The 20,032-nt window shown below is 36.7% G+C and overlaps 1 protein-coding gene across 2 annotated transcripts; it reads left to right on the forward strand.

The window, feature by feature from the left end:
- The first annotated feature begins 5,238 nt into the window (after nucleotides 1–5,238).
- On the forward strand, nucleotides 5,239–18,100 carry afg1la (AFG1 like ATPase a). 2 transcript variants are annotated; one of them, XM_057860080.1, is made up of 13 exons: nucleotides 5,239–5,401; nucleotides 6,176–6,369; nucleotides 8,582–8,633; nucleotides 8,703–8,804; nucleotides 8,868–8,998; nucleotides 10,651–10,750; nucleotides 10,821–10,879; nucleotides 10,956–11,038; nucleotides 11,124–11,194; nucleotides 11,346–11,446; nucleotides 15,545–15,685; nucleotides 15,782–15,892; nucleotides 17,101–18,100. In XM_057860080.1, exons 1-13 carry the CDS (start codon nucleotides 5,275–5,277, stop codon nucleotides 17,236–17,238), a joined length of 1,410 nt encoding a protein of 469 aa, XP_057716063.1. In that variant the 5' UTR covers nucleotides 5,239–5,274; the 3' UTR covers nucleotides 17,239–18,100. The 2 variants fall into 2 exon arrangements, with proteins under 2 accessions (XP_057716063.1, XP_057716064.1); XM_057860081.1 differs by having other exon boundaries at nucleotides 5,271–5,417.
- The last annotated feature ends 1,932 nt before the right edge of the window (nucleotides 18,101–20,032 follow it).

Here is a 20,032-nt window from a genome sequence, read left to right on the forward strand (position 1 = left end):
TTGTGACGTCATGTGATTGGGGTCTATAGACAAGTTCCCTGAGCGAAATATGGGCTTCGCGCTTCCGGTCCGGTTGAGTATCAGTGTATTAGCAGTGTATTGATGACGATAAAACTATGAAATCAAGCCAGAGCAACCCATGGAATCTTCAAAAATTGATTCAGCACGACCTAGATGACACGTAGATGAGATTGGATGGCAGTTTGTGTCACTTCGTTGATCATTCGTGGACAAAATTATTAACAACGGTCAGCCTGTGTTAACGTGAGGAATGGATTGATACTACGGCCATTAGTGACCAAAATGTGGTGAAATTACAAGTTATATTACATTTGCCGACTGCAGAACGGCTGACATGGATTGTTTTGTTACAAGGAAATGCTACAAGCTTATGTACATATGATGTAAACACAAATAGTATGTCATTCTTTTTTTTATTGCAGGCATTGATCGCAATAAAACATTTAGACATAATTCCATTTCTTGTTTTATTTAAAACGATTGGTGCACTCCAAAACAGGTCAATAAATCACATTTATAAAAGTATTGCAAAAATAGCATACGAGAATGTGATATCAGACCGCAGAGCTCCGGAGCCTCGTGAACAAATAGCAACATCACGGAGGCCCACGGCGGCATTTAGATGTGCTTTTCTCCCGTCCTCGGTAATTCCAGCTCCAATAGCATATATTTAAAGATGCTACCGTTCACAAGTTCGTAGTTGGATCACGGCGATCTCGGCGAACCACCGTCTGTCACAATTCCTGCCTCTCTCTCGGCCTCTCCCGGGAGTCGAGCTGTCATCATCATTGTGGAACGCAAACGATATATGTTCGATATATGTCCATCAACGTACAAGCCAAGTTGTCTTCCCTTTTATAACAGCGTTTCCCAGCTGAAAACAAACGAATAAAAACTTGCAACACTTGGATTTATGCGGTGCATTCAAACACGATTAGCAACAGGCAGCTAGCAGCAGTAGCACAAGCTAGTTGTTGTATAAATGATTAAACTTCGTAATTACAATCATCATCGTAATATCAATAGCAAAGGCAACAAGTCGTTTCATGCGCTAGATTTTAGGTTTTGTATTTTTAGAGCACATTACCTTCCATAACAGCGGGGGCATGACTGCAGGAGCTGTCAGTTTTGTACATCTCCTTCCCTCCCTCCTGTATGACGAGTACGAGCACCCATGGTTTGGAAATCGACATGGTACGAAGCATGGAGGCCTTGGCTTGGTTCTCCACCCGCCTACATCAAAATAACATTCCCGGGATCTTGTATAAAGACCTTCCAACTTCGATTCCACCGCCATTGACTTCAATGGTAAACAGGCGGAAACGGAAGGTGAAGGAAGACATAAGGAAGTAAACCGGAAGTACCTCGGAAACTTGTCTATACACAGGTGGCAATCTAGTCCACCAATTGGATGACGCGCTGGCACACCGGGTGCACCAATAAGAACCTCGCGTTGATGTGTCAATCACGGTGCTGCCGCCAGACCCCGGTGACGCCAACGACGTCATGCATTAAGAGAGACAATAGCTAATTAATATGCTCGCTCGCCAGCCTGTGGTCTGGGGTGTGAATTGCAACCTGTCAAAACGACGGACGGACTTCAGTTTTTTCCGTCACCGTTTTAAAAAACCGGTCAACGAGGGAAAATATTCGGTTAACGCGACCCCCTGATCCATAATCACATCCACCTGTCCTCGAGCTTTTAGTGTGTATGTGCTGACATCACAAGATGGCTGCATTTGAAAGTGGTGTCATTTTTTTTGTGTTTAACCATTATTTTCTCCATCATTCGAAGTCTATGACCTTCACCATTTTTCTTTCACTGCCACCATTCTAAACTCGTATCTCATTTATTTGGATCACAGTCAAACCTAAAATTTGTATTTATTTATTACTCAGTTCTACTCTTAAAATAACCACTTTTGGATTTCTGTAAGTTTTGATCGTTGTCTTTAGAGATAAATATCAGTAGTTATTTACATTATAACAGATTAATAACAATTCAAATAAGCATAAGTAGAAATTATGCTTATTTGAATTGTTTTGTGTCTGATGTTTCCTGCACATATGTATGATGCAAATTTCAGAATCAAACTATTTATATTACGCAATTGTAATTCAAATATTTATTATTCATTTATTAATATTTATTAAATATTTATTTAATTAAAAATACAGCATATATCTATTCACTATTTAATGTTCAAATATAATTAATTAAAATACTTTGAGTTTGTAAATACCCTAATTTTCGGACTATAAGCCACTACTTTTTGCCCTCATTTTGAAACCTGCAGCTTATAGTCCAGTGCGGCTTATTTGTTGATTTATTTGGGTTAATAGGTAACGCTTTATTTGACAGTGGCGTCATAAGACTGTCATGAGACCGTCATAAGTATGATATGACACTGTCATGAGCCATTGACTTCATAATACTTGACATGACACAGGAAACGGGCCAATCCGTAGGGGGCCTATTTTCAAAAACTATAATTATGACATGACACTATCATGGGCATTACTGAATGCTTATGACAGATGCCATTAAATTTCATCCGGCATATTATGTCATTATGTCCAGCTGGGATCTTTTACATCCATTCAAAAGTGAGATAATTTGCCTGATGACACTAAATGACATCTTTTCTAAGTATTTATTCATGCTCATGACAGTGTCGTAAATATGACTGTCTTATGGTGCCATTGTCAAATAAAGTGTTACCAAACACCAAAACTATCAATTAATGAAACAACTGGAACAATGCCTGAAGAAATAGCACAGCACATGAGTTTTGATGGCTATTTACATCTGTAGCGCTGCAAGTTACTAGGCATGTGCCGGTATGAGATTTTCACGGTACAAAATAAACCGCGGTTTCACGGTATCACGGTATTGCAATTATAGCTCCAAAATTTTGAGATATATGGGTTAAAAAAAAAAAAAAAAAATCCATTGAACAGGATTTTTTCAAAACATATTTGCAAATTGGAACATGAATATAATGTGAAAATAAATAAATTAACAAAAAATAACAAATATTATATAAAATTAAAATAAATATAACCTAGACTATACCCACAGCCACAGCTCAAGTTGCTCAATATTAGAGTAAGAACAAAATAATTGCTATAAAAAGTAAAAACACTTCTAAATAAAATTAAAAATATATACTGTATGACTTTTTTTTGAGGGGGGAAGCTCAAGTGAAGTTTCGCCATTTTCAGCCACTGTGTCAACTCTAGTCTACATGATGCCATGCCTTTGTGTTAAAAAGAACAAAGAATTCATAAGTTAATAAGTTAGTTAAAAATGTATAAGTTAGTTTTATAAATTAGTTAAAATGTAAATATTGTTGAGGAAAGGTTTCATCTAAAAAAAATTTAAAAAAAAGTGAGGAGTGAGACATCTTCTCTCAATTAGCGTTCTTTGACGCGATTCTTTTTCTTTCCCCCCTTCATTCAAGCTTTTCTCTCACTCAGCGGCTGTGAGACATAAAAGAAGCTGCTCTCCCAGTTTAGCCTAGGCTAACATTCGTCTTTGTAAGTTTTAGTTAGTTTGTATATTGAATTTGAAAGGAAAATGTTTGTTTTGTTTTTGGCGAACTTTTTAATGGTGCTACTGCTATCCTGTTGAACCTAATCACGCGTGGAAAAATACAATTGTACAACGTTTTAAATGTATTTATTTATATATTTCACCACGATTTGAGAGCTCAATAAATTGAAGAAAAGTACGCCTTGTGTTTGGAGGATTTGTTTTTGGGTTTGCTGGCTGTTTAGTGACATTCACGGCAACAAACGGGAAGGGGTGAGCGGTGCCGCACCAAGCCACTTTGGCTGCATTTTGGCACATGAAAAATAGCGAATACCGTACTAAGGTATGACGGAAAATTTTAGTGGTTTTGAAACCGCAACGTTTTCACACCACGGTAAACCGTGAAACCGGTAACCGGCACATGTCTAGCTGCAACACACTTGCATCCAGTTAAAATGGATTTAAGTTGACTCAACCTCCGTTCTGTGTCCTTGTGTGTACGACATTGAGCATGGAGAAAAGAAAGAAGACCAAAGAACTGCCTGAGGACTTGAGAAGCAAAATTGTGAGGAAGCATGGGCTAGCTCAAGGCTACAAGTCCATCTCCAAAGACCTGAATGTTCCTGTGTTAAGTTTAAAGCCCATGGCACAGTGACTAACTTCAGAAAAATTGACAAGATATTTCAACGAAATATTGTGCAGATGGTGGATAACGAACCTCGACTAACATACCAGTGTGAGAAAGCTAGGTCTTCCTCAGAGGTCATGGGTCTTCCAGCACGACAATGACCCAAAACACACTTCAAAAAGCACTACACAATGGTTTGAGAGAAAGCATTGGAGACTTCAAAGTGGCCAGCAATGAGTCCAGACCTGAATCCCATAGAACACTTGCATGAGGAGAGATCTGAAAATGGCAGTTTGGAGAAGACACCCTTCAAATCTCAGAGACCTGGTGCAGCTGGCCAAAGAAAAATGGTCAAAAATTCCAGCAGAGCATTGTATGAAATTCATTGATGAATACAGGAAGCAGTTGTTTGCAGTTATTTTGTCTAAAGGTTGTGCTACCGAGTATTAGACTGATGGTGCCAATACTTTTGCCCAGCCCATTTTTGGAGTTTTGTGGAAAATGATGATTTTTTTTTTTCCATTCTCTTTTGGGGTTTTTCATTGCAAGCAAAATAAATGAAGATATTACTCCCAAAGCAAGTGTAATTGCAATCATTTTCTGGGAGAAATTGAGCATTATCTGACAGAATTGTAGAGGGTGCCATTATTTTTGGCGAGCAGTGTACAGAGAATACTTTAGGCATTAGGTTATAGCCGTGCGTCACTCAATTTTGCAATGTAGTGTGTGATGTTAAGTTCTGGGAAACATTAGTTCGAAAAAAAACATGAATGTAAATGATCAACAACAATGATCAACATAATCGACTCCTAGTCACAATTTTTGAATACAGTTTGGTTTCTAATTTTAAACGCCCAAGACAGTGTGTCCAAACTTTTGGTTGGTAGATAACTGATTTATTTATAACGTCATAAAGTTAATATCTATTTAGTTCAAATTAGTTTTTGTATCTATCTAATTACATTAAAATCGAGTTTTAAACATGTACAAACCCAAAATGGAAGAAATGTCTCCCTCTGTTGGTCATATGAAACAAAGTACAGTATTTTGATCGCACTCACAATTTCCATAAAGTTTTTTCAAATCAAAGATGGCGGTGTGGATACCGCTGTCTTCCAAAATGTCACCCCCAACCTCTCTGTGTTGCACTTTACTACGGAGAGGGCAACATTCCTCCATAAAAGTGCTCAAATCCGTATTATCGTGTCGTAGACGAGGTGAGACGAGTTATTGGTGAATCTTTGTTTTTGAAGTGACTGTGTGACTGTAGCCAACTTGCTAATGGCTTCGCTACTTTTCAAATTTTATAGTTTTTCTCAAATTCTGCATTGTAGCGTTTGTGTGTTATATGTAGCTTTTTAGCATTTTTGTGTGGCTTTCATCTGCGTTTTCCTCGTTTTATATTGTCCATTTGCTGCTTATAATGTGATGTAAAGCACTTAATATGACCTTTTTGTTGAATTGTGCTGTACAAATATACTGCATTTTTCTTTCCTACTGGATTATTCCCCTTTTTAATTTCAGGGTCCTACTTCTCACTTGGTCCAAAGACGATATTGTTTAAAAATGTATACATACATGTATCTTGATATTTTCCTTGCAAAGTGAGAGAAAATGTTCAATCCAAGTCGAAGGGATATATGCCATTTCCCAAGTAATCCTTTAAATATATCGATACAATTTTTTTATTGATTTATCACCCAACTCTACAGCATATTGGAACTTTTACTACTGTACAGGGTTTTGCAGCTCTCTTTTTTTAAACAAACTAGGAGCACTACATATGCAGACTGTTTTGGTTGTAGTTTCCGGGTAGTGCACCACTTTTGGTCAAAATCCAGAGGAATAAAAATGTTTTGCAATTTGCATAAAAACTGCGGCAAGCGTTTTACATGTATGTGTTGGTGTAACGCAACCCTAAAGTCACTTTTAAGTTTTAAGCAAACTAGGTACAATATTTCATTTTTGCCTTTTTGCTTATCTTCGAGAAGGTTATGTTGTGGAAGCTCAGCGAGAGACGGTGACAAGTGGTGTCCTGGTTAGCCCACTGGATCACTACAGTGGCCTCATCCGTGACGGGACCCTGCGAGAGGACGAGCACCAGAGAGCAGTAATGGTTAAGCTGGACCAGCTGCACAAAGCACTCCACGGGTACAACAACACACCCACGTCAATCTTTCAAAAGGTACACTAATATAGGAGTTCAACAACATTTTACAAGTTTACATATTTTACTTATTGGCTCAAAATGGATTGGACGTCGATTGCCGTCAATAGTACTAAATAACTTAAATTCATTCAAAATCAAAGTAAACACAGGATAAAGGATTTTTTATAAAATTTAAACTGCCAGTTGCATTTTCATGGGCAGTTTTACTTGATCAGTGACCAAGAACATACATTATACATACATTATAATAACAACAATAAAATGGTGAATAACGGGCTAAATAGATGGCTGTTAATGTAACATTAACTATTATTTCGATAAACCTAACGAGTGCTTCAGCTAGGATTTTTTTTTTCAGCAGCAGGGACTGATATCATTTTGAATACATTTGAATTTATTTTAAATCTATTATTTTATATATAAATATAAAGGGGTATGTTAAACTGCCTGTGACGGGATAAAAAAAAATCTTAAATAGCATTATTATGTGAATTTGAATCATATTTTGAGACGATTCGACTACGTATATACGACAATTTAGCAAAGCGCAGATGACAAGAAATTAGTCTTTTAATCTGGCGTTTAGCCCCGCCTGTCATTATAGCGCTCTAGCGTTCCCATCTGGATGATGACGTCGGCAGGTTCACGATTTCATTTGATTTAGAATTCAGCCCATTGAGGGGGAAGATTTAGAACGAGGAAAATACAACAGAGAGCAGCAAAATGCCGTGATTGTTTCAATCTCTCTACTCCAATATTTTTACAGGATATTCTTTTTATCTTTTATTTTCCCCAATTGCTAAATAAATGGTATGGTCATGACGAATAACAGTCTTGTGCTAAATGGAATATGAAATATTAAAAACGCATTTATTCAGTACGACAGGGCAAAATTACTACATAATGGTCAAAACTAGGGCTGCAGCTATCGATTATTTTAGTAGTCGATTAATCGATGAATTAGATAGTTCGAATAATCGAGTAATCGAATAAGGAACATGAAAAATTAAAATACCTGAGCTGAGCCTCAAACGGTATAAAAAATATATAACGATCGATGTACAGCAAAAGAATAATTGGCTAAGCAAATGTCTGCTAGCTTAAATGCTATAAAACGCTTAAGTTTTTTTTTTCCCCCAATGCTCTTAACAAATGGTTCAGACACATATTCCCACATAAAAACAGCTAAATATACCTATAAACTAAATGATGAATGCATTAAAAAAACATTATTTCAAACAAAAACTTGGCTTATGTTGGTCTTAACATGGAGCAGCTGTGTATCCACCCAAATCAATAAAACTAAATGCAAACACTTTCAAAATAAACCATTTCAATGCCACTTTAATTAAACCAATACTCGAAGCAGCAAAAATTAATTCGAATCCTTTTTTCTAATCGACTACTCGAGTTAATGGATTAATCGTTGCAGCACTAGTCAAAACTGCCGCCTTCTTGCTCTCCCCAGCGGTATTTTATGCCAATGGCGTTAGTCCGGCTTTTGTCATATCCCTGCCCCGGCTTCGGAGACTGAGGAAAGAGCGTAAACAAAACAGGAGGCGTGACAGCTATCCGACATGCTAATCCGAACCGAGCAGCTTTTCCAAGTCTTTCGAGAATGAAACATTACACAAAACTACCAAAACTTATGTCACACATGGCGGCGGGGCTGATTGTCTTCACCGATCAGCCAGCCCCGGCTGGCGAGCAAGTTTCGGCTCATCGTTCTGCTGCGGCCACGTTGGGCTGGCAATGCTCGTCGCGAGAATGAATGCCAAAAATAGCCCATTCTCGGTGGACAAACGGGGGGTGGGGGTGGGGGCTGCTCGTGGCCAAGCAGAGGATAGTGGTCTATTGGCGGCCACTCGAAGACGACCGAGGGAGAATTTATATAAATTTATATAATATATATAATTTTATGAATTTGATAGCCCTACTTTAAGCCAAAACTAAAGACTCTGGATGAGTGTAAGAAATTTTGTCGGTAACGTTAAATACAATTAGAAAACGATTTAATTAAAAAATATATATATATGTTAAAAAAAGGCATGTCCGATATTTTTTTGCCAATTCCGATACTTTGAATATGACGTGATCGGACCCGATCAATCGGGATGCCGATCGATTGGGACATCTTTAATATTAAGTATTAAGTTTATTATGCAAAAGTTAAAAAATGTTATGCAGTAGATTTTTTTTTTTAACCTTTTCCACCTTTATCTTGTAGTTTTTCACTAAACCGAAGATTCCTAAGGGTTACTACATCTACGGTGATGTGGGTAAGAAGCCTTGTGACCTTACCACCTTTTTTATGTGATATCTAAAGGGACGTGTGATAATTATTTCAGGCACAGGTAAAACCATGGTTATGGACATGTTTTACTCACATGTGGAGACGGAAAAGAAAAAGAGGGTTCACTTCCATGGCTTCATGTTGGATGTACATAAACGTGAGTGTGCTTTTGTTTTATAGAGGTGGGACAAAATGGTTCATTTCATTATTTACCCTGCAGGGATCCATCGACTTAAGCAGAGTTTACCGAAGAGGAAAGCAGGAAAGATGGCCAAATCTTATGATCCCATCGCGCCAGTCGCCGAGGAAATAAGTGAGGAAGCTTGTCTGCTGTGCTTTGATGAGTTTCAGGTACAACGATGCTTTGTTCAATTTATGGTGGCAACCGATCAATCCGGGCCATTTCATATATTTTCAAAGATCATTGATCGATCGATCAGTAAAAATATAGCAAATCTTGTCCTATGATCGCTTCTAGAAATAGACATATTAGCCCGTTATTAGCAGTGGAATCTGCATTTGTGTTTCTTATAGCCGCGATGTAGTAGATGTTTTGCTGCTGCTAGATGGCCTCATGACTCTTGTCGTTCCTTTGTGAGTGAATTCAGTCAGACGACACCTGTTTAGTGAATGCTCACATTACAAACTGATATACTAGTAATTTAGTAGTTCTCTTCTCCAGAAAATTAGTTTTCAATTTCCTTAGAGCTTTTGATTCTGCTGCTCCTTGTCATGAAATTATAATTTAGTAGTTTGTAGTAGGCCTGAACGATATTGGAAAAAACTATTGCTGCGATTTTTTGGGCGTTTGCGATGTATTGCGATATTATATTGCGATATTAAAAAATATATATATATTAAAAAAAAAAGAAAATCACTAGATGACTTCAATAGCTGTTTGGAAAGACTTTGGATGACTCACTATGACCACAGTGTACAGTATTCCATCATTTTTCGTGGTTAATAGGGACCAGAACCCGCCGCGATAAGTGAAGAACTGCGAAATAGCACACACCCCCACATTTTTTTTTCTTTTTGTGTGTGTGCTCAATGTATTTATTCATATTTAGCATTGGAATGAGATACATATAAAACATGGTTTTTTCTCACTTTTTTCCCCAAAGTATGATTTATAAAAATTTGTATAATATATTTTAGTAAATGGTTTTTAAGCACTTTAAGTGTAATAATTATGATCAGTTTTAAACGTAACTGTCCCACCGAATCATTTTTAAACAAGAATAAAGTACTGTAGTAGAAAAATGCTTGGCTTTATTAAATGCTTCTGGTTACCTAACCTGGCTGTGACTCTTGGAGTGACATGTAGAAATAACAAACTCACTTCTGATCACTTCTGGCGATTGTTTTATATGTCTCGAACATCTCCACACACACACGCACCCCACCACACACACACACACACACACACACATTCATTCCAGCCGGCGCTTCCTTGCAGAAACTGTCTAACAAGTTAAACGATGATTGACAGCAAGATCAAAGACATCGTTTACTTTAATGAGCAAGTGCCGCAGTGACTGAGAGCTGGGAGAGGGAGGGTCAGGGAGGCTGTGCGAGCGAATGGAGCAGAACAAAGGCTTGTGGATTGAAAAAAACAACAACAAAAAACTATCGCCCGTTCTTGCGATGGGACTATCGCGCATGCGCACATTGCGATGGCGATGTTGAAACGATATATCGTTCAGGCTTAGTTTGTAGTAGTAGTTTGGAAAGAAAAGTTTTTAACTTTTCAAATATATTTTTAAGAGAACTACTGCATGTGCGGTTAATATACACTTCTTTGTTCACTTGTCATTTTTTTCCAATAAAAAAGTTTGGTATTAATATTAAAGTTGAATGTTTTTTTAATGAAAAAAATCAGGATTTGATTGTAAATTCCAAGATTCATCTGGTCTGTTTATCACTGTTAATAACAGCCAATGAGTTGGTACACCGATTTTTGTTATTGCGTGATGTCGTGCCTTGTTATAATGTCATTCCAGGTGACGGACATCGCTGACGCGATGATCCTCAAACAGCTGTTTGAGAACCTGTTTCTCCATGGTGTGGTCGTTGTAGCGACATCCAATCGCATCCCTGAAGGTGAAAAAGTAGGAATTAGTACAATGGAATTATTGAAACGTAAATTAACCACAGCCCCGCAATATTTCAGACTTGTATAAAAACGGGTTGCAGAGGGTCAACTTTGTGCCTTTTATTGCTGTGTTACAGGTAAGACACCACATTTTTATATTCGAAATGTCTAATAATTCAATATGACCACTCAGCCTATGTAAATATCGTCCAGAAATACTGCCAAACTCTTCGTCTGGATTCAGGGATCGACTACCGCAAGAGGAACAGACCTTCCGCAGGGAAACTTTACTTTCTGTAAAACGTCCGTGCATCATGCCACAGCATTTTTTTATGATTATTATTGTCTTTCCTTCCATTTATTGTGTCACGTTCACTTCAGTTCCAGTGAGCCTAATGCAGAAAAGACACTTGACGATTTTTTTGACGAACTGGCCTTCAAGCAGAATGACAGTAAGTTTTTTTTTTTTTAATCGATTGACTGATTGCATTTATTCAGCATCAGCAAAAAAGAAAGAAGAAAAAAAGAGAACATCAGCACTTCATTCATTTATATTTTCTAAATTACAATTATGGTGTAACGATATTTATATTTATTCCACAGTAACGCGGCCAAGGGTGCTAAACGTGCACAACAGGAAAGTGGGTCTGAACAAAGCATGCGGCACTATATTGGACTGCACGTTTGAGGAGCTGTGTGACAGAGTAAGCAGTTATTAATCCAGTACACAGAAAATCGTATGTATTGAGACTGGGTGAGCTGGCAAAAATAAAGTCATGATTTTTTTTCATATCAGATCAGTGCATTTCATAGTTTTTATTTTATGCTTGATTTTTCTATTGTTTTGTTTTTAAACTGATAGTCAGAGGTTGGTAGAGTAGCCAAAAGTGTTACTCAAGTAATAGTAGCGTTACTTCAAAATAATGTTACTCAAGTACGTACAAGTAAAAGTAGTCATCCCAAAAATTGACTCAAGTACAAGTAAAAGTAGTCATCCAAAAAAAATTACTCAAGTACAAGTAAAAAAGTATTTGATGAAAAAAACTACTGAAGTACTGAGTAATTTCTTTTAATAAATTATTTATTTTTAAAACAATAGCATATTTTTTCCTCAGCTTAAGGTCATCTATTTGAACTGTTATTATTATACTATAACCTACTGTATGAGATGACCATATTAGGCCAAAAATATACCAGAATCATCGAACTCTCACTGAAAAAATAGAAATGAAAATCACCAGTCCCAAGAGCATGACTTTCCTCCAGTGGATAAACACATTTTCCACCATGAAACTAAAACTCGCTCTGCTTTTTCATGATCAATCGGTGCCAAATAGAAACTAGACGACACTTTGAAATCCGCACTTTTATTTTTGACAGCAGCGCTCTATCTGAAATACATTATTTTTCACGACGCTTTAAAGACGCCACTTGTTGTGATGTTGGAACACAGACGTGATCATCAGACTGGACTGCAAGCTTGTAAGATGATGTATGTATTGTTACGTTTATGTGGTATAATGGAGTCATGAGATTATTCTTGCCGCTTCTGATTGGTGAGACTGGGTGAGCCACTGTGCTGGTAAAAATAAAGAGAGAAAAAAAGTAGCAACTCTAATGCAGTCCAAAGTAGCGGAGAGTAGCGTTTCTTCTTCACAAATATACCCAAGTAAAAGTAAAAAAGTATAGCGTTGTAAAACTACTCTTATAAGTACATTTTTCTCAGTTGCTCAAGTAATAATGATTATAATAATACGTTTTATTTCAAGAGCGTTTTTCAAGACACGCAAAAATGCTTTATAAGAATGATGGGAACGCAATAGCTCAACAGGAATAGCAAAACAATCATAAATGAGATTGAAAGCAGGATAGGAGTAACTAAAAAGTTTAAGAGGTCAGGATAAATCCGAGATAAAGATCATGGTGGGTAAGAAAGTGTGAACAAATGTGATTAGAGTCTGGATTTGAAAAGTGAGAGGGTAGAAATATTGCGATGATCAAGGGGTAGGGAGTTCCAGAGCTGGGGGGCGCAGTGACTAAGAGCTCTGGAACCGAAAGTTGCAAGACAGACACAGGGGGCCGAAAGGTGGGGGGTAGAGGAGGATCAAAGTAAACGGGGGGACAGTTAATACAGAGAAGATTGCGTAGGTAAGGAGGTGCCAGGCCATGAAGTGCTTTAAAGGTAATGCCAAGGATTTTGTAATTGATTCTTATTTTTACTGGAAGCCAGTGAAGTTGACGGAGGATGGGGGTGATGTGGTGTGTGGTGGGGGTCCAAGTGATGAGGCGTGCTGCTGAGGTCTGGAGGAGCTGCAGTTTTTGGAGGGACTTATTTGGGAGGCCAAAGAGCAGGGAATTACAGTAATCGAGCCGGGAAGTGACTAGACTACAGATAAGAGTGGAAGCGGTATGGCGGGTGAAAGAAGGGAGGAGGCGGGAAATATTGCGAAGGTGGAAGTAGGCCGATCTGGTGATGTCGTTAATATGGGAGCGGAAGGAGAGCAAGCTGTCGCTGATGCAACCTGGACTCTTAACCTGAGCTGAGGGAGAGATCAGTACATTGTTGATGGTAATAGAAAACTTATTATCGTTAGAGGGCATGGTGTTGCCTACAAGGAGGACTTCTGATTTTGAGCTATTGAGGAGGAGGACGTTTGTGGAGAATTCACATATAAAGTAAATATTAAGGAGTCTCTAAAGTCATTTCCCAATATTTTAAAGGCCACATATTATACTTTTTCAACCCAAGTTAAAATTGTTTTATCATCTAAAGTTGCTATGTGTAATTGTGCATTTTTGTAAAACCACTTGTTTTCTGATGGTACTTCCTGGGTAAATGATTGACATACTTATTGGGTGGAGAGAGGGAAGACAGGACCATCAAGTTAGATGTTGTTGGAACTCAGTCTTTGTGACGTTGAAAAATGACTGAAGTTCGAAACCGCTTGTTTTAACCTCTAGTTTTGGAAAGAGGGACAAACTGCGAATTTACTGGATGATTTTCTTTCTTTTTCTTGGCTTCTAAAGGCTTCCCTTTCATCGACAATGCCATGCATTTAGGGTTAAATAGGGTGAAACTGTTTCATGTATAAGATGGGTCAAAATAGGAGTATCTCCTCAGCCCTGGTTGTGTGTTATCTGTAGTTTTTTATTTGATTGAAATTACGTTAACCTGTAAGTTGAGTTGTTTTGCAAATGGTAGGTCTTGAAATCAACCGTGTTTTGACGTCACACTTTGCCTTATAATGCAATTACCTGCCCTCTTCGTTCTTTCGAAGTGGCAGTAGAGGTATTTGGTACAAAACCTTTGTCACACGACCAATTCCTGTCATTGTTGGTATTTCCACCCACAGTTTCCACCCCGCATCGCTGTTTACCGTCTAGCAGATTCGAGTCCCTTTTCTCAACTTTTGTGTCAGCAAAAGGTCCTTTGTTAATCCCAACCCACCCAACTAAAGTAGCTTGAAAAATGACTTTCTGGCCACTTTCAATGTGAAACCTTGTAAAATGACATCCATGGTTATAATTTTTATTTCACTGCCACTTTGACTTAAAAATAGCACACTTCTTGCAAACAATTCTCAATGTTGTATTTGAAAGAGAGCAACCGAAATTACATTCTAATAAAGTCAATTATAAATTAATTAATTCATTGAACAACACAAGGAATGTATAAAAATAACGATGGGATACAAATTAGGGACTTTTTTTTGGAAGTATACAAGATGATAAAATAATCTGCACTTTCATGGTTAATAAAACGGATTGTATTTCAGTTGCCACGTTTACATGGAGCCAAATATTCCAATTACAATCGGAATATTTGTTCAAACCGAATAAATGTGTTCCATATAAACACCTCATTCGGAATGAACAGGCCCAAACCGAATGGAATTTCATTCCGATTCACAGGGGTGGAATATTCCTTTTCCCAAACCGATTAGAAGTAAAATTATATCATGTAAACGGGGAAGCGGAATGGTGTCTGGTTGCGTTCTTTCTGCACATGCTCCGTACTGACGTGGTGATGTCACTTTGTGACGTAAGTAACGTCACTTGCAACATGGCTTCCAAGCAAAGCGCACCTAATTGGAGTCCGGCGGAAAGATTGTATTTAATTCAAACTTTAAAAGAATTGAATATAATTGCTCGCTGAGACGGGTGTAAAACGAGGAACAGTGAACTATTTTAAAAAGTTCACGAGAGGCTACACGAAGCCGGAATAGACCGGAGCGTTGACCAGATTAGAAACCGGTGGAAAACCGGCTACTACAAGGCAAAAGAGCGAAACAGCAGAAGCGGATACGACCCCACAAACACAACAAGTGGGTTAAAGTTAAAACAGCAGCACTCCGACGATCGATCTCCAAGTTTTGCAACATGACGCTTTGTTTTGATTAATCTGCGCACGTCAGACGGCAGTTGTCAAACGTCCTTTCGGAATAAAGGCAGTCACATGTAAACGCTGGATCGGAATAGATGAAGTGACATGTAAACAGCTGATCTGAAATTTCCATTCGGAATGATTTGAATCGGTATGAATAAAAGTCAGCATGTAAACGTGGCTATTGTTGTTTGCCACCAGGGGACAGATAAGAACTAATAGTAGCATAGAATAGTGAAAATTCTTCTAAAGCTTTGTTTATCCAACTTGTTTTTGGTAATGTACAAAGAGTATACTTGTGAGTGATGTTCTATTTCCTTTTAATGAATGTTGCTTTAACGTCTTGGTGTGAATATTCATTGCATTTAAGGTTAAATACTGCAAATCGATCCTCCTTTTCTGTTGTTTCTGCTTTTAGCCTCTCGGTGCTAGTGACTACCTGGAAATCTCACGTCTGTTTGACACAGTCTTCATCCGACACATCCCACGCTTGACGCTCAACAAGAAAACGCAGGCCCGGCGACTAATCACGCTGGTGGATGCGCTCTATGACCACAAGGTTACTCTGACCACTCACTTGGAGGAAATACAGTACATGTTTTCAGAAATGGATAACGAAAGATTACGATGATTGTTCATCCATGTGCCGTTTCAGGTGCGTGTGGTGATTCTTGCTGATCACCCGCTGGAGGAGGTCTTTGTTCTGGAGGGCGACCACAGCCACGATGAGAGTCACATCTTAATGGATGACTTAGGACTGAAAAGAGTAGGAGATGAACACCTGATGTGTAATGATATCTAATTGAGATTGAGGGTTAGCAGTAGAATAATCGATTAACCGTCAACTAATTGATGATCAAATTCATTGACAACAGTTTTGATAGTTGATTGGCAGAAATCTCCAAACTAGTGCTGCAACGATTAGTCGATTAAGTCAAGTATTCGATTACAAAAAAAGATTCGAAATAAATTTTGCTGCTTCGGGTATTTAATTAAAGTGGCGTTGTAATGGTTTGTTTTTGAAAGTGTTTGCATTTAGTTTTATTGATTTGGGTGGATACACTGCCCTCAAGTCTGCCTCATTTTACATGGCCAAATCCAGCTGCTTCCTGTTAAGACCAACATAAGCTAGGTTTTGTTTGAGCTAGTTTTTTTTTAATGTATTCGTAATTTAGTTTAAAGGTATTATTAGCCTATTTTTGTGGAATATGAACCATTTAAGAGCATTGTTTAAAAAAATAGCATTTTGCATTGCTATGTAAGTTAGCCAAGTGTTCTTTTGTCATATATAGATACTTTTTTTTTTTTTTTTTCACCGTTTGAAGCTCAGGTATTTTAAATTTTTTTATGTTTATCCGATTACTCGATTATTCGAACTAACTAGTTCATCGATTAATCGACTACTAAAATAATCGATAGCTGCAGCCCTACGCCAATCCATCTGAAAAGGAGTGTGCGAGCAAGGCGATTGGCAAACCTGACTCAGTAACACCAATTCTGTCAGGAGGAGCGGGCCAAAATTCCAGCAGAGTACTGTCGGAAGCTTGTCGAAGGTTACACAAAAACGTTTGACCCAAGTTATTAAGTGCAAAGGAATTGCTACTTTATACTAAGGAAAAGTACGTGTACTTTTGACCTCGAAAGAAATAATATAAAATTCTCCAAGAAATGATCTCTCGTTAATGTGGCATATAACAAATAATTTTCATAATCTTGAATGACCTGAAACAGGAGAGCTTTAGTCTGATTTGACTTCAGTTAGTGAGACGCATGTTTTTGCACAGCGTGTGTAAACATCCGGCTTCAACTGTATATGAACCACTTAGTCGACTCATCGCAAATACAGTCAAGTGATTAGCCGACTGTCAAAATAAGTCGCCGTTTAATAAATCCCAAGTTTTAATTTTTATCTAACATACAAAAAAAATGAATAATCATAGTAATTGATGACCACCACACCGGCTGTCTTGTTAGGAAGAGGCCAGCAGTCTGTCTATCTTCAGTGGCGAAGAGGAGATGTTCGCCTACCAGAGAACTGTTTCCAGACTCACGGAGATGCAGAGTGAAGAATACTGGCTGGAGGGAGACCGCAGCGCCAAGACCAAAGCCTAATGTAGCTCCATATTTTTATGTTTTTTTTTTTCAAATCTCAAATGCAAATAAGAAATTATTTTATAGGTGGGCATACAAATGTCCCCCCAAAAATTGTGGTAATACATGTTCATTTTTTACGTAACTTTTTTAGGGCCATACTGTAAAGAAAAGATTAAAATGGTAATCATGCTAAAATTATATGAAAATTAAATAGTGTTTTTTTGCGAAGGGTTAACCAATTTACTTGAAAATTACGACTAAAATATAAGACATTTTCTCAGGAAAATATACTTAAAATATACTTAAAATTTCAACGTTATCATAATATTAATAATATATTAGATAATATGCACCTTTTTTCTGGGACATAATATTTTATTTTTGAAATATTTGGTCTTATAGCTCAAAAATATGCAATGCGCTAAGATTTTGGGTATCAAAATACCCTTTTTATTCCTAAAATAGATTACCTAATTCCTCTATTACAAATATGCTGTACAAGATGATTCACGTATATTACATTACACTGGCCAACAAAATATATTTTTTGTCAATTTCTGTTGCATAATTTCTTTCACTGATTCGATACAATTTTGGGTTGCTGATTTAAAATCTGCCATAATTTTTTCATGTATGTACACGCAAAATAACTTTTCAGTCCTAACATAGTTGTATGCACTTTTCTGAAGCGTTGTCTTCTACGTAACCTTGTCATAGTTGATTGATTTTGGCAATAGAGCAGTACAGCACATGTCACACTGTCCTTATTATTGGTTTCCAGTGTCAACTGTGGTCTATAACATGGCATAAGATGTTTTGCTACATATTGTGACTTTACGGCTAGTTTTTAAATGCCGGCTATACTGGACTGTCTCAGAAAATTAGGATACACAATATTCTAATTTTTTGAGACAGTCCTGTGTATGTATACAGGACTGTCTCAGGAAATTAGAATACACAATATTCTAATTTCCTGAGACAGTCAGGAAATTAGAATATTGTGTATTCTAATTTCCTGAGACAGTCCTGTATATATACACAGGACTGTCTCAAAAAATCAGAATATTTTGTATTCTAATTTCCTGAGACAGTCCAGTATATCCACTTTGCTAAAAATATTGTTTTGCAATAATTTTTATTGCACAAAAAAATAAAATTTGATCTTGATTTTCCAAAAAATCAAGAGTTTACTGGGGAAAAAAATCAAATCTGATTTGATTTCAGCACCCTAAAATTATGTAAATTATTTGCATCCATTTAAGATTTTTTTGTTGTTGACCAGTGTTATACACTGTCTATAAAAAAAAATCTAAATATTCATCGTTACTTGTACTGGTATTGAGACTTGGATAACTTTCAAAAATGTTTATAAGCCTTCAGCTTGAATATTTACAGCATTTTTATCTAATATTTATAATTTTAACATATGATTAATTTACAAAAAAATGCACCTTAAATATACCGCTTTTCTTTTAATAATATTTGATATCTGATTGATCACTGATCTCAAATAGACTTTTGTCCCATAAGATTTTGTTTGTCGAAAATACACTTGTGTATCACACAAGTGTATGATATTCTCCTATCACAACTTTTTTGTCTTCATATACTGTATTACTATTGCGTCTTTCATCAAAAAAAAAAAAAAAATTAAAATACACAATTATTCTTGAACTATTGTAATTCGAAAATTCTTCGACTTGATCTCAAGCTACAAGACCAAAAAAACCAACTAGTCATTAAATACCAGTTCTACAATATTAAGACTTTAATATGAATATGACAAAAAGGACATTGGCCTTGGACTTTTAGTTTTGATATATATAATAATAACCATACAACAATATTAAGGTTAACTTTTTTTTTTTTTTAAACATATTAGACTACATACTTTTTTTCTTTACAGTGTATGCCTAAGAGTTGGTCATTTTTAAACAGAAACGGGACAGAAACACTACTCACTCCTACTGATCTTTGCGGGAACACACTCATGAAAATGTACAGGTATTATTTATTGCAATCATTTTTGCACTTTAAGATTTTAAATGTTTTTATCGGAGCGGTCCAACTCTGTCAGAGGTTGTGGGGAACGATGTAACATTTTGATGTGACATTCATCAGTACATGCAAAATTGTTATGAATAAAGAAGTGAGAATATTCATAGTTCTAGTTTATTTAACTCGTTACCTGCTATTGACGGCAATAGACATCCAATCTGTTTGAACTGAGAGAACTAGCTTTCAATGCTCATGCTCATGTAATAGATGGCCAATCCATTGTGACCAGGAGAAGCTGTCAAAAAATGAGTTGAATAAGTGTCCTATAAAGGGCTAACATAAACAACTTTTTCCTCAAACAAACAATTAAAAAAAAAAAACTTTATTCTTGAAACAATATGACTTGGTTCTTGGCCACAAAAATACATCTTATTAATACAACTTAAATGAAAAACAAAACTAAGAAATACTTTTCCACTGAAGTCTTTAAAAAAGAAAAAAAAAATCCCTTGATTTTTTTTTTTTTTTTTAAACCACTTGATTTTCAAAATGTAATACTGTATTGGCCCGAATATAAGACGGCCCTGATTATAAGACGACTCCCTCTTTTTCAAGACTCAAGTTTGAAAAAGACTTTTGAACACCAAATTAATTTTTATACAGAAAATAATCACAGTACATCCGAAACAAATGATTATAACAATATATTTGAAAGAAAAAGCATGTTATTTTGCCTCATTCAAATCTTAATATCTGAACATTTAAATATGTAAACTAAAGTGCAATCACATTCGTAAATGAATGGCTTCTGGTT

This window comes from Corythoichthys intestinalis, chromosome 15 (assembly GCF_030265065.1).
Source record: "Corythoichthys intestinalis isolate RoL2023-P3 chromosome 15, ASM3026506v1, whole genome shotgun sequence".
Taxonomy (NCBI): Eukaryota; Metazoa; Chordata; class Actinopteri; order Syngnathiformes; family Syngnathidae; genus Corythoichthys; species Corythoichthys intestinalis.